Source organism: Neofelis nebulosa, chromosome 2 (assembly GCF_028018385.1).
Source record: "Neofelis nebulosa isolate mNeoNeb1 chromosome 2, mNeoNeb1.pri, whole genome shotgun sequence".
Classification (NCBI taxonomy): domain Eukaryota; kingdom Metazoa; phylum Chordata; class Mammalia; order Carnivora; family Felidae; genus Neofelis; species Neofelis nebulosa.
The window spans coordinates 198,336,538-198,350,209 of NC_080783.1; the positions used below are offsets into that span (position 1 = coordinate 198,336,538).

The 13,672-nt window shown below is 58.3% G+C and overlaps 1 protein-coding gene across 8 annotated transcripts in view; it reads left to right on the forward strand.

The window, feature by feature from the left end:
* The window catches only part of ADGRB2 (adhesion G protein-coupled receptor B2), a 36,221-nt gene that overhangs the window by 398 nt on the left and 22,151 nt on the right, over positions 1 to 13,672 (forward strand). For 6 of the 8 annotated variants that reach the window (XM_058718265.1, XM_058718266.1, XM_058718267.1 and 3 more), the window contains exons 2-3: positions 11 to 74; positions 6,923 to 7,733. In XM_058718265.1, coding sequence (XP_058574248.1) covers positions 6,938 to 7,733 — 796 coding nt within the window. In that variant the 5' untranslated portion in view covers positions 11 to 74; positions 6,923 to 6,937. Of the gene's footprint in view, positions 1 to 10; positions 75 to 6,451; positions 6,753 to 6,922; positions 7,734 to 13,672 lie in introns of those variants that run through there. The other 2 variants (XM_058718261.1, XM_058718260.1) reach the window with 2 other exon arrangements.

A 13,672-nucleotide genomic window follows, 5' to 3' on the forward strand; every position in this document is an offset into this window, starting at 1 on the left:
GTTCGTTCAGCATCTACCCATTCCTGTCTCTTTGGGAACTTCGAAGCCTGGGGCCGAGGCCCCCTTCATCGCTGGTGAGTCCCTTTTCCACCCCCATCCCCTTCCCCATTTCTGCTAAAGCCCTCCCCCACAATCCTGACCCAGACCTTACCCCCATTGCTGTCTCGAGTCTCTCCGTATCTTAGCCTGGATCCTGGCAGTGCGCCCCCCACCTTGATTAGAGCCCCTTTCTCCAACCTGCAGCTCGACTGTGTCTTCCACCTTAATCCACCCCCCCCCCCCCCCGACCTCGGCTGGAGGCCGGACCCTGCTCCTCCACTCACTTCATTTCTGCCCAGAGTCCTACCCGTCCCTATCCCTGTCTGCCCACAGTTACTGCCTTTCCCCGCGCCAGTACCCCGACCATGCTTCCCTTCTTATTTCTGTCCCGATTGCCTCCTCCCCCATATCTGCCCGGAGTCTCTCTATCCCTCGCCAATCTCTGCTGCAAGTCTCCTCCCCCTCACCCAGGACTTGGGGCCGTGTCCCCCGTGTCTGATCTGAGCCCCCTCCTCTCCGGCCGGGATCTCGGCTGGCCCTGCATCCCTGACTCCTGTGTCCATCTTTGGTCAGAGTCTGTCCATCCCCCATCCCTCTCTTCCCACCCCTGGGGCATAGAGCCGGGCACCACACGCACCCTCCTGCAGCCCTGGGGGCTGGCGTGTTGGGGCGGCGGGGGGGGGGGGTGCGGGTTGTAGGTTGTGAAGTTGGCGGCCACTCCCGCAGTCAGCTCGGTCCGAGGGAAGTCCTCTGCGCCGCGGCGGGTGCAGAGCGGGCGAAGGGTCTGGTGCCCGCGGGGGGAGGGGCTCCCGGGCCAGAGATACTGCCCGCCTGCCCGCCTCGCCAGCTGCCGGCCGGGCCCCTGGGCGTCCTCTGGCGCCCCCTGCCCGCAGCCCTGGACCCGCCGATCCTTTTCCTCCCGCGGGTAACCCCAGGTTTCCGCAGCCGGAGCAGCAGCGGTGGCTGCGGGACTGGCAGTGGGAAGTCCCTGGGGAAGAGGAGGTTGGCGGGCGAGGCCGGGTGCCCCCTCGTGCTAGCCTTGCGGGAACAATCCTGGTTGTCAGGCCATATGCTCTGGGGGTGGGGTAGGGTGGGGTGGGGTGGAGGGCTCATCCCAGCGGTAATTCCGGAGCCCTTTGATCTATCAGGGACAGACTAGGAAGACTAGCCCCTGGATTTGAGATGGTCTGGATGGGTTTGTTTGGGCTAGGGCGGGTGTCCCCAGAGAGCCTCTGTGTACCCCATGGCAGTCTCCACTAGGTGAAGGGTGGGGGCAAAGGTGGGCTTGGTCTACTTTGGGCATGGTGTAGACGGTGGGGGAGAGTCCACCTGGCCCTGGGGCAGAACAGGCACCTGGGGAGTGTCTCCCTCGCTGCCACAGGGGTCAGTATGGACTCTGTACTGGGTATGCCCTGATGGTGGTGGTGGTGAGGCTTGAGGGAGGGTCTTCCCTGGACCAAGATTGACAGATTTTCTCTTCTCTTCTCTTCTCTTCTCTTCTCTTCTCTTCTCTTCTCTTCTCTTCTCTTCTCTCCTCTCCTCTCCTCTCCTCTCCTCTCCTCTCCTCTCCTCTCCTCTCCCCTCCCTTCCCCTCCCCTCCTCTCCCTTCTCTTCCCCTTCTCTCTTCTCTTCTCTTCTCTTCTCTTCTCTTCTCTTCTCTTCTCTTCTCTTCTCTTCTCCCTTCCCCCATCACTCTTCAGAAAGGGATAGGTCTAGCCTGGGGTGGCTGTGTGTGGTAGGCATTTCTGTGTCCCCAAATAAGGTTCCAGCTGGTCTCTGCCCTCTTCTCTCCCTCCCAACCCCCAGGTAATGGAGCTGAGTAAGTAGTTAGTAACTCAGCTTTTGGTCAGATGACCTGGGTTCAAAAGATGTATGACCTGGGCAGGCTACATAACCCTTCTGAGCCTCAGTTGGCCCTCTATAAAATGGGTCAGTGATAAATGCCTCATATAGTTTCTGGGAGAATGAAATTAGATTGTATAGAGTGTCTGGCATCTAGTGGTGCTCAACAATGATTGGCTTATTGGGCGTTCGTCTTCAAGGCCAAGGTCAGGCCCCTTGCCACTCTACTATTCCCAGAGGAGAAGTGCAGAACAGGTTCTAGTGACTTCACTCTATCCCCCAGGATAATAAAGCCAGAAAACACCTTTAGCTCCCCAGAGTGGGTCCAGGGAGCCTGTGACTATCAGTCTCTTCCCTCCCTCACCCATCTTTCACCATCCCACTGGACTGCTCTGGGATCAGCTCTGGCCAGAGGGGCATCAGTGAAAGCCAGGCCAAGGTCTCTGAGGTCCTGGCTCCAGTGTGGAGACTGGGGAGGTAGGATAAATGCAGGGAAGAAACCCAGGTCAAGGTCCCCAAAGGCAGGCTTGCCTAATGGGGGGGGGGGGCACGTGGGAAATCAGCCACAGAGGAGAACATGGTGCACAGAGGAGCCTCTTACCTCTCCCCAGGAGGTCAGACGCCATTGGGAACTTTCCAGGACAGTTAGTGCTCCAGATTAGAGTTAGGGGGCGACCCAGGCTGAGGACCCAAGAGTTTGAAGAAACCTGGCTTTGGCGTGAGTGGCTTGGTGAAGGGCAGGTAAGAGGGAGAGAAGAGAGAGGGCTTGAATCCACGGCGTTCTGCTGGGCCGGAAGTCCTCTGGGCAGTGTGGCTGGGCCTGGGTCCCACCGGGGAGTGGCAGCCTCTCAGCCTCCAGTCTGCCCGGGTAGCCCTGACATTGGGGAACAAAAGCTTTCGGTTCCTGTAGCAACGGCGGCTCCAGCTGCTGCAAAGTTCCGGGGAGGCGGGCGGAGGGCGGCTGAGTCACCGCCCCCTCCCCCGCCGCCCTCGAGGCACCGCCCCCACCCCCCACCCCGGTCTCCCTTCTCTTGGTGGGCGGAAGGCCCCCTCCCCAGACCGAAAGGCCCTTGAGAAAGAGGAGGAGCGGCCGGCTCCGCCAGGTGGAGAAGGCGGGGCCGCACTGGGTGGGGGGGGGATCCCCCCTCCCCTCGGTCCTGCCCACCAGCTCCTGAGGCTGGATGGAAATGTGCGCCCTCCTGGGTACCAGAGCTCCGGGAGAGGGGTCCTTGGGGACCCTGCCAGCCGGCCAGTGCAGGGGCAGGGGACCCGAAGGCCCCGAGTGGGGGGTCCCCGCCCGCGTGTCGGCCTGGGCTCGGCCCGGCAGCGAGCGCCCGGGAGGCGGAGGGTGAGTGACGGGCGGGCGAATTGGAGCTGCCAGGTGGATAAACGCGACCGACGTGCGCACTGCTGCGCCCCCTCCCCCACCCGCCGCCCCTCCCCCGACCGCGGCCCCGGGCTCCGAGCGCCCGGTCACCCAGCGCCGCGCTGCTCCCAGCCGGCAGGGCGCAAGGGGGTCGATCCCCGGGATCCCCGAGACCCAGGCCTTGCCCTGAGGTGCCCCCGCCCCCTTCCCCCTCAGCCCCCAGTCTTTTCCCTTACAGTTGCTGCGAAAGCCTCCTATTCCCTCATTAGTGCAGAAGGGAAGCCGGAGGCTGAGCAGGCCTGCGGGGTCTGGGAGGAAGGGGGTCTCAGTGTGCTAGGACACAGGGTGGGTGGCATTCTCAAGTTTGCTGGCGGGCGGCAGGCATGCGGTGGAGGTAGCTGGAGGAGGGGGTCTCTAAGACTGAGATTATGCCAGTGGGCAACTCACCCATCTCAGCCCAGTGAGGTCCTGAGGGAGGAGGCTTTTAGATTATCCTCTCCATTAACCTCCTGACGCGGGAAGTTCTTCCTCAGAGCTGAGCTCCATACCTATCGTCTCTAGCTCTTGTGCATGTATGTGATCTTGCTGTTTGGGTTTGGAGGTGGCCAAGCCATTCACATGGCTCAACCCAAAGGGCCTTCCCAGAGATAGCAGTGGAGCTCAGCAGGAAAGCCGGGAGAGTTTGTGAGGTTCCGTGTGGGAGGGGGGAAGGAAAGGTGTGCATACCCTGTCTGTGCCAGGCTCTGTGCTGGGAATTCACTGGGACGCTGAACAAGAAAGTGTGTGTAATCCTGGGGGCAGGGATCATGGTCTCCATTCCATAGAGCGGGGAACTTGCCTCCCTTCAGGGAGGTTGAACATGGCTAATAACCGCTTCGGCTGCCTGGGAGGCAAGGATCCTTCCAGGTCCCCTCCCACGAGAGGGTCTCTCTGACTTGGAATTGGGCTTTTTGCCTTATTTTGTGGATGTGGAGTGAGATTTAAAAAGGGCCCCCAAAGGTCTTATGTCACAGCAGGAACCACGAGGGTAATACGTACCCAGGGTGAAATTCCCAAGTTGGTGTGAAGGGGCTGTCTGGAGGAGGGGGCTTGGTCAGGGTTTAGAGGCGGCTCAATTCTGGAGAAGCCAGGCTGTGGCTCTGAGGATGTGGACCTAGTGCTTCTTGATGGATTGGTGCTATGGAGGAGGGAGGAGCTGAGGCCCAGGAGGTGGGGTTGGGGGGGGGTGGTCTGAGCCCCCAGCTTCAGGAACACACAAAGGAAGGAACAGCAAGTCAGACCCCACCTGCCACTTAGCTGTCATATGCTAAGCCTCAAAGAACCAAATGACTGTGTATATTCACACTAGAGAGTATATTTCCATCTCTCTCCATGTGTACGAGTGTCTGGCTCTTTTATACCTTGTACATGTGAGTGCCTGTACCCTAGTGTGCACGTGAATTCACTCATCTGTGGCTTCACTGATCTGTGTGCATGCTGAATGCCTGTGAACACCTGTCTATACATGCATCCGTGCATACATGCTTTTGTGAGCACGTCGCACAGCACAGCAATGTTCAAGCCTGTGTGTGTGTGTGTGTGTTCCTCACCTTGCTCTAAGTGGGGGAGGGGAGGCCAGTTATAATGAGCCCCCACCTCCCCTCTGCTGAGCTACAGCTATGGCCTGAATTTTGCAGCCTGCTTAAAAATAATTGGGGGCAGCGGGGGGATTGGATGTCAGTCATCATCAGCCACTGTCTTCGCTGGTGCCGCAGCAGGCTGGGCGGGCTGAACAGTTTGGGACAGGCATGATGTGGGGGCGGGGGAGGCCAGGGGTCTTGTGTCCCTTTTGCAGTTCTGGCAGGAGCAGTGGAGACACAGCCTGTTCTGACTTTTGTTGGATAACTCCAGGCGGGTCTTTGGGGGAGGGTGGGGCCGCTCCTCCCCAATAAATGAGCCTGCCTGGAGCTTGAGCCCCCACCCCTCCTTCCCCCTATGGCTGGGGAGGGGCAAGTGCGGGATCTGGGGGAGTGAGGAGTTCCATGGTTGCTGCACAGAGGCTGGAATTCTGGGGTTCTAATTCCTGCCCTCTCACCACCCCCACCTCCAACCACTATTGAGGTTCCTAAAAAGCTAAGGGGAAATCTGTGCCTGGGGAGCAGCTACGTCTTGGGAAAATCTAGCCACACCTGTGAGTTATCCTATGTTTGTGATTCAGTTCCCAGAGCCAATGGCTTCTCCATTGGGCCTGCAGCCTGAGCAAGGAAGGGGACAGAGCAAGAGGCTATTGGTGGATGAGAGGGAACCCCAGGCTGGGGCCTCAGGTCCCGGGCTCCAGTCCCAGCTGGACCACTCTGTGTGATCTTAAGCATGTTGCCTCACCTCTTGGAGCCTCATCCTTTCTCCTTTAATGTGGAGCAACCAGGCTCTAGGGGCCCATCCAGTGCTGTGAGCTATGCTGCCGGCATGGAGGAGGGAGGCAGCATGGATCACTTCGGGGGCAGGGCCGGGAGCAGGGTTGAGCCAGCCCAGGTGCCAGGCTCTGGTTTCCGGACAGCGCTGTGGACAGGCTGTGGGCAGTGGCTCTGTCCTGGCTTGGTGGGTGGGAAGGCACCTGCAGGTGCCCTGCCCGCCAGCTTCTGTCCACTCGGCCCTGACCGTCCCGAGTGTCTGTTGGGGGCATGGCCTGGGTCCTGGTTGCCTGCCCACGCATGGAGAGTACATTCACACCTGCTGAATTTTGCAGCCTGCTGGGAGTTTGGTTTAGTGTAACACTTTGTGGGGAGGGAGAAATCAGTGAACTCTGGTCTCCACTCCTGAGATGAGTGAGCTAGCCCTGGGGAGACAGCAGGGAACAGAGGTGATGATTGGGGGGCATGGGCTTTCAGGAAAGGGCTGTGGGAGCTGAGAGCTGGGTGATGGTTTGGTGGCCTCCGGAGGTGGGGGGGGGGGGCAGGTAGCAGACCCTGAGCCAGGCCTTGGAGGATAACCCATGGCAGGAAGGGAAAAGGGGTTAAGGGGAATACTGCACCCATTTTGCAGATACCTCTCCCCTTGTTTCCACCAGGAAATCCACAGCAGTGATACTCATGACGCTCATACTTGTGATGCCCTCCATGGGCATGGCTTGGGTTGTGCGCAGTCCCTGGCACCCCAGTGGTAACTCCTCCCCTTTCTCTCCCACTCAGCAAAGCAAGTGAGTGAGAATGACATTGTTTTGGGAATAACCTTGAATTGCTCTGATTTATAAAAAAGCAAATCGTTGTCAAACACTGTTCCTTTGACAATTACCGCTGGATTATGCGTGACATGGCTCACAACTGATCACGATACGCTGCGACTGAGAGCAACAGTTCTGGAGAATTTAAGTTGGGTGGTGGGGATGAGGCGAGATCCAAGTGTCAGGCCAAGATGCCGGTGGCTGATGAGATTGACTGAGGAATCATAGGATAACAGAGGCAACAACTGATGTTTCTTAAGGGCTTACAGACTTCCAGACACTCTCCCACGTGCCTTCATTTTACAGGTAAGGCGACTGAGGCTCCGAGAAGTCACATCCCTTGTCTAAGATCACACAGGTGGACGTGGGCGACTCCAGAGTCTTAACCGCGAGGCCCTCTCCTGCAGCTCGCCACAGGAGACTCAGAGCCCACGCTGGCAGCTCCTGGGGCTGCTGACCACTGTCTCTCTCCACAGGGCAAGGGACATAGGATGACCCCAGCCTGTCCCCTCTTACTATCTGTGATTCTGTCCCTGCGCCTGGCCGCCGCCTTCGACCCTGCCCCCAGCGCCTGCTCTGCCCTGGCCTCTGGCGTGCTCTACGGGGCCTTCTCACTGCAGGACCTCTTTCCTACCATCGCCTCAGGCTGCTCCTGGACCCTGGAGAACCCTGACCCCACCAAGTACTCCCTCTACCTGCGCTTCAACCGCCAGGAGCAGGTGTGCGCCCACTTTGCCCCCCGTCTGCTGCCCCTGGACCACTACCTGGTCAACTTTACCTGCCTGCGGCCTAGCCCAGAGGAAGCCGTGGCCCAGGCGGAGGCAGAGGCGGGGCGGCCAGAAGAGGAGGAGGAGGCAGCGGGGCTGGAACTGTGTGGCGGCTCGGGCCCCTTTACCTTCCTGCACTTCGACAAGAACTTCGTGCAGCTGTGCCTGTCGGCAGAGCCCTCGGAGGCCCCGCGCCTGCTGGCGCCCGCTGCCCTGGCCTTCCGCTTCGTCGAGGTCTTGCTCATCAACAACAACAACTCCAGCCAGTTCACCTGTGGCGTGCTGTGCCGCTGGAGTGAGGAGTGCGGCCGCACTGCTGGCAGGGCCTGTGGCTTCGCCCAGCCAGGCTGCAGCTGCCCCGGGGAGGCGGGGGCTGGTTCGGCCACCACCGCACCTCCGGGCCCGCCTGCTGCCCACACCCTGTCCAATGCCCTGGTGCCTGGGGGCCCGGTCCCACCTGCTGAGGCCGATTTGCATTCAGGGAGCAGCAATGACCTGTTCACAACCGAGATGAGATATGGTGAGTCAGAGCAGGGCCCCGGTGGGGTGGGCGTGCCCAGGGCTGAGGGTACGCTCTGGTCCCCGTCTTGGCAGATCCCCAGGCCATTTGCGTAGTTCTTCGCCCGTGTCCCCTCTGTGTCCAGCCTTCTCCGGGTGCTGGGGTCCCCGAAATGGATTGGGGTTAGACCCCACTAACCCCAAACTCTTGTTTGTAGTCTGGGTAGGTGAATGGGGGGCAGAGATGAGACAATGCAGTGTGGTGAACCCAGGGAGAGGACCCTCCCACTAGGCAATCAAGGAAGGCTTCCTGAAGGAAGTGATACAGGCGCAAGCAGAGATCTGAAGGACACGTGGAAGCCAGCCAAGCCAAAGAAGTGGTGAGGGCGCTCCGGGCAGAGGGGGCAGTGCGTGCCAAGTCGACAAGTTTGCCTGGAGGCTGGAGAGTAGGCAGGGAGCAGGGACATGTTCCTGCCCACACGGGTCGGCGATTTTTGGCAGTGGCCCGAGGGTCAGGGCAGAGGGAGGTGCAGAAGAATGGGCCTGGGTGAAGAGGACTGGGCTTCGAGGCTGCCTTGGAGGGCTGGGCTGGCTCCGCTCCCAGCATCCCCTGTCTCCCCCTCTGGGTCCATGTCTTCTGGGACCGAGGCTGCCACAGCTGCTAGAGCTTCCTGCTGACTGGGCAAAAGCTCTGCGAGCCCTTGAGCCCTGCCTGCTCCCGCTCCCACCCCGGCTCCCTCACCACAGCCACTTTCTGCCGACCCTCCTTCCTGTAGCTACAAAGCCCCCAGGCCTTCATCTGGATCCTGTGTGCCCGCCGAACAGAGCCAGGCCAGTGACTGGCCAGGGGGTGGGGGTGGGAGGGAGGCAGAGCTGGGATCTGGTCCCCAGCTCTGGGACTAAAAGGGAGTTCCCTTCCCTCTCCTGGCCTCAGTTTCCCCATTTGGGATAACAGGTGCTGGCCTCCCATCATGAGGATGTCACGCAGGGATAGAAGTCAAAAGAGCCACGGAAATCAGCCTGAGAGGATTTACAGGGACACAGGGGGTCTTGTGTGAGGGCTGCTAGGAGTATTGGAGGAGTATGATCTGTCCCCACCCCTGCTTTGAAGGCCAGAGCCCAGGAGTTGAGCACTGCCCTTGACTATTAATCACCTTGAGTGGATTCCATCTTTTTGGCGTCAGTTTCTTCATCTGTAAAATGGGGAGATATCTCTGAGTTAATTAGAGGGCCAGTTATCATGACAGTGGCCTCTCCCAATGCAGTGGGGAGGCACTTCTCAACCTCCCCTGTGAGACATCTGGCACCATGCCTATCCATGGCAAGTGCCCAGTGGCCTTGCTCTGGCCTCTCCCCCTGGCCAGCTTGGCCTCTAACATCGGTCGATGAAGCCGTCCGAGTGACAGCCAGGCCGTGGGCAGGTTACAGGCCCTGGAGGCTGGCCTGGGATTTAGTGCCTGCAGGAAGAAATTGAATTTCGCTTCTTTGTCGAACATTGGCGGAGAGTGCCAGGCGTATATCAGGAGGTTTATGACTCTTCCTGCCTGGCGGCCACTGCCCATCACTCTGTGGGGGCCTCCCCCATCGCGCTCAGTAGAGGGCAGGCTCTTTTGTCTGGCTTTCCCTGCGGTCCATTGGTCCAGTGGTCTCCAGTGGATGGAGCAAGGCTCTGCCCTCATGGGCGGGCACCATCTGGGCAGGCTGCCATGTGGAGCACAGAGCCAGGAGCAGCCAGCTGGGCTTGGTGAAGCCGGAAACAGGAGTTGGTTGGTAGTCAGAGTGACTTTGGGGGTCAGAGAGGGCTGGTGATGGGAAGGCCACCATTGTCCCCATCAACACAGCCTCTGCGGGGGCCTCTGGGACTGAGCATGGGTGGAGATTGGGTGCTGACTGTACCTGGGCATGAGGCCTAGTATTATCTCTGAGCTGGGAGTCCCAGGCTCCCAGCTGTTCCACACCTGACCTCTGCTCATGCTCCTTGTCCTGCTTGGCATGTTTTCAGGCTGCTCCATGGGGTTGCCTGCAGGGAGGGCCCTTGTGGGGAGTTACAGGGGGTGATGTGGCATTGGTCATCCTTCTTCCTGTGGTGAACAGGAAGAGTAAGACCCTCGTCCTAGCCCCTCTGCCAGGCCCTGTGGCAGGGGAGCTGTGTTTCCCTTCTCTGGGACACTCTGCATAGAATCAATCGAAGGCAAGGCCAGGTGGAGTGGGACTGGGTCCATGCTGGAAGAGTGGCACTAGGGGACAGTGCCTGGGTGGAGTGCCTGGGCCTGCCTCAGAGCCCAGTGCGTTTGACAAGAGGGTACAGGCGCCTGTTAATTTCACGCAAACTGCCTTTGATAGATCTCTTGTTATTTTTGGTGAGTTGAGCCATAAATTTGTGCCATCTTGCTGCCGCAATCTGTTAAGTGGGGAGAGAGGAAGAAAGGGAAGGCAGGCAGGAAGGAGCCCAGCGGATGCTGGCTGAGGCCGGGGTGGGGGGCAGGGAGCAGGAATCACGGTGAAGACGTGGTGCTGCCACCCTGCATTTCCTGCCTGCTGACCCCTCCCCGGTCCTGACGAGACACTGGCCAGTGGGGATGGCTGTGCAGACTGACACCTGGGGGAACCTCCTCTCTCCTCTCCCGCACTCCCTGCCTTCCTCAGAGGTGCTGTCCCATCCTTGGCTGGCTGGCTGGCTGCTGCTCACCCACCTCCCCATCACCCAGGCCCCATTCCGGAGGCCAGAGTTCAAATCCCCACTCTGCCACTGCTGCTGGGTGACTTGGACGATGGGCTGCCCCATGGGGGCCTCGGGGCCTCCAGTAATCTGTGCATCACTTCCCAGATCCAGCCCCCATACTCTCCATCATGGCACAGACTCTTCAGCCTGGCATTCCTGCCCCACCCCAGACCCAGCTGCCACCTGCTATTCAGCCTTCCCTCTAGTTCCGTCCTACCCTTGACCAGGGCTTCTCACTGGCCCCTGAGCCCCTGCTTTCTGGACTCCCTGCTTTTGCTTGGGCCTTTCCCTCACCTGGAATGCCCTTTGGCCTTGGTTTTCCACAACTTCCCATTTTTCCCAGGGCTGCTCAACCCGTTTCCACTAGGAAGCTCCTTGTACCTGCCCAACCTAGTCCTAGATTGGTCTTTCTCCTCCTGGTGCTCAGGCCCTGCTGTCTTCTTTCGGCCAGCCTGGTCCGCTGGTGGGAAGTGCAGCCTTACCTGCCTGTTTGGTGCTCAGACACCGGGGAGGCCAGGCCTCTCTCATGGTGGGAGGAGGGGGCACCTCGCACATTCAGTACATTTCCTAGAAGGTCCTTCCAGCCGAGATCTGTGCTTCTGGAGCTCTGTGTGCTCTGTCACAGGATGGGGAGTGGGACCTAGTTTCCCCCAGATATCTCAGCAGGGACTGAGTCCCCACCCACCCATCACACACATCTCCGTGTCTTTATTGGAGTGGAGTTTGTGCCGGGCCTTGGGTTGGCTCTGGGTGAATGAGATCCCAGGTGCACCAGATGTACCTCCTGCCCTCTGATCGGGGAGAGCGACCACTAGGTGTACAGTGGTGGTCAAAGCCACAGGCTGAAGTTTCCTGGCCCTGGATTCAATTCCCAGCCCCACCACTGACTAAGCTCTGCGACCGTGGGCAGGTTTCTTCACCTGCCATTTCATTACCTGTAAAGTCGGGATAGTTGGGCTGTTCACAGAGTGATGATAAAGATGAAACAAGAGAATATAGGTCAGCGCTTAGTACAGTGCCTGGCACATGGTAAATCCCTAATAAATAGCTGCGTGTTGTCATAATTTAGTGCCATAGGTTTGATGTACCTGGGCCAGATGTCAAGGCAGGAGGAAGAGTGAGGGGTTCAACCACAGAGGGGTGGGAAGGCAGTCTAAAGAAGGTGATTCTGAGTTGGGTTTTGAGGAGTGAATTGGAATTCACTATCCATGGAATTTTTCTTTACATCGAATCACTTCTAAAATTTAATACATTAGGAAGAAATTTCACATCCTACCTGGAAAAAGAGTATCACTTATCTGAAGCAAAAGATAACAGAAGAAATAGCCCCAGTGAAAACAAAGCGATGTTAGCAAATTCTAGCTAGACGTTCGTCCTTCTTGTCCATTTGTTAGAAAGAGAAATGAGCACGTGCTGGCGGTGTGTGAAAGTCTCAGACTACACAGAGACTTCATCTTGCATGCATTTGCAAGGATTAAAAGTAAGGCAACCATATAATTTATCATCTAAACTGGGACATTTTTGAGGTTTTTAAAGCAGGGGAAGGGGTCCTATTAATTATGTCATGGCAGCAGGCACAAACCCGGTGACCCCAGGCATATTGGCAGGAAGTCACCCTAATTAAAAGAGACCTAGAGGGGTAACTGCCCCAGTCCATGATGCAGGGTTTTTTAAGGGCACATTGGTGAGCCACCCCAACTCATTTCCTGCCACACGCTTTGGGAAACCTGGCAGGAGGAAGCAGCCCGTGCAAGGACATGGAAGTGTGAGCCCCCTTGGTGGCCCAAGGTTCTGACTGCCACCCCCAGACACTGGGACCCCCACCTCCATTGACCAAAGGCCTCAAGCCAGCAAGAAGTTGGGCATCGTGGGGGAGGTGGGATGAGTCAGTTGTGGTCCCCGCTCTCGAGGAGCTCCTGGCTGTGTGGGGGGAGGTGGCAGGGACCCAGCTAGCTCTGTCCAGAGGTTGGGCAGATAGGTCAGCAGCTCGGGGGAGGGAGTCACTGGGGGGGGGAACTGGCATTCTGGCTGAGTATCTGGTCTCACAGGGATACCCAGTTGCATTGGACTGCAGAGGTAGAGCTTGGAATTTTCAAAAGCCATCTCTCTCTCTGCCCCTGCCCTCCCTCTCCCCCCACCCCGGGTGTTTTTTTTTTTTTTTTTTTTTTTTAAGGCACTGTAGGGTTCACGAAGCACTGCTGGGGGTGGGAAGCCATGGAGGGACATGACAGAACCATGTTTCAAGGGGATCTGTTGGTGCCTACTCAGGGCTCCAGGGCCAGCCTCAGGGAGGATGTAGAGAGCCCTGGGAGGGCTGGCTGCTTTGTAAATCCGCGCCGCTCTCCCCGTGGAAGTGATGATTATCGTGGTTATTTTTAACATATTCATGACAAAGGAGGCTGAGGGGGCTGCACTGTGTGGAGTTTGGGGGGCAGGGTCTGCAGAGCATGGTGGAGCGGGTGCCTACGTCCTGCTCAGATGGCAGGGAGCCCCTGTGCCCACCCAGCCTGCCGGTGCAAGGGGGGAACAAGAGTGGCCCCTGGGTGATTGGGGTGGAGGAACCCTCAGGGATATCTGGCTCATGTCTGCTGAATGCCTGTCTTGTGTCTGGCTGCTCAGAGCTGGGCCCTCTGTGCAAGAGGAGTGAGGGAGATTGAGACCCTCCCTTAGTGCCCACAAGAGGGATGAGCCTAGGTTACCCTCAGCCGCAGTGGAAGACAATCTAGGGTCTCAGCCACAGGAGAAGGGGCCAGCATACCAAAACCCCTGTGTGGTCAGCCTGGGAAGGCTTCCTGGAGGAGGCAGTATTTGACATGGAGAAGATTTTGGCAGATGGAGGTACAGGAGGGCATTCCAAGAGGGAGGGAACACCAATCTCAGGGAGGAAAGCAGGTGGATAACAAGAGAGGGGGGCAGTCCCTTTGCACAGAGAGCTTACTGTATTCCAGGCCGTCCATATCTCTTGTTTCATTTAATTCTGAACCTGTGGTAGGACGTGTCCTCTTTATTTTCAGTTGAAGATTTTTAAGCTCAGAGAGGTGAGGCGACTTGCCCAAGGGCACACAGCAAGACTGGCAGAATTGAGAATCAGATCTGCTTCTGTCTCTGGTTCTCTAATCCATGTCCTTCCCACCGGTCCACATGACCTTGCAGTGTGCTTGGCTGCCCGGTGGGGAGAGGAAAACAGGACTGGACATGGCATCAGAGGCCGGCACATGCCAGGCTCAGAGGCTTACACT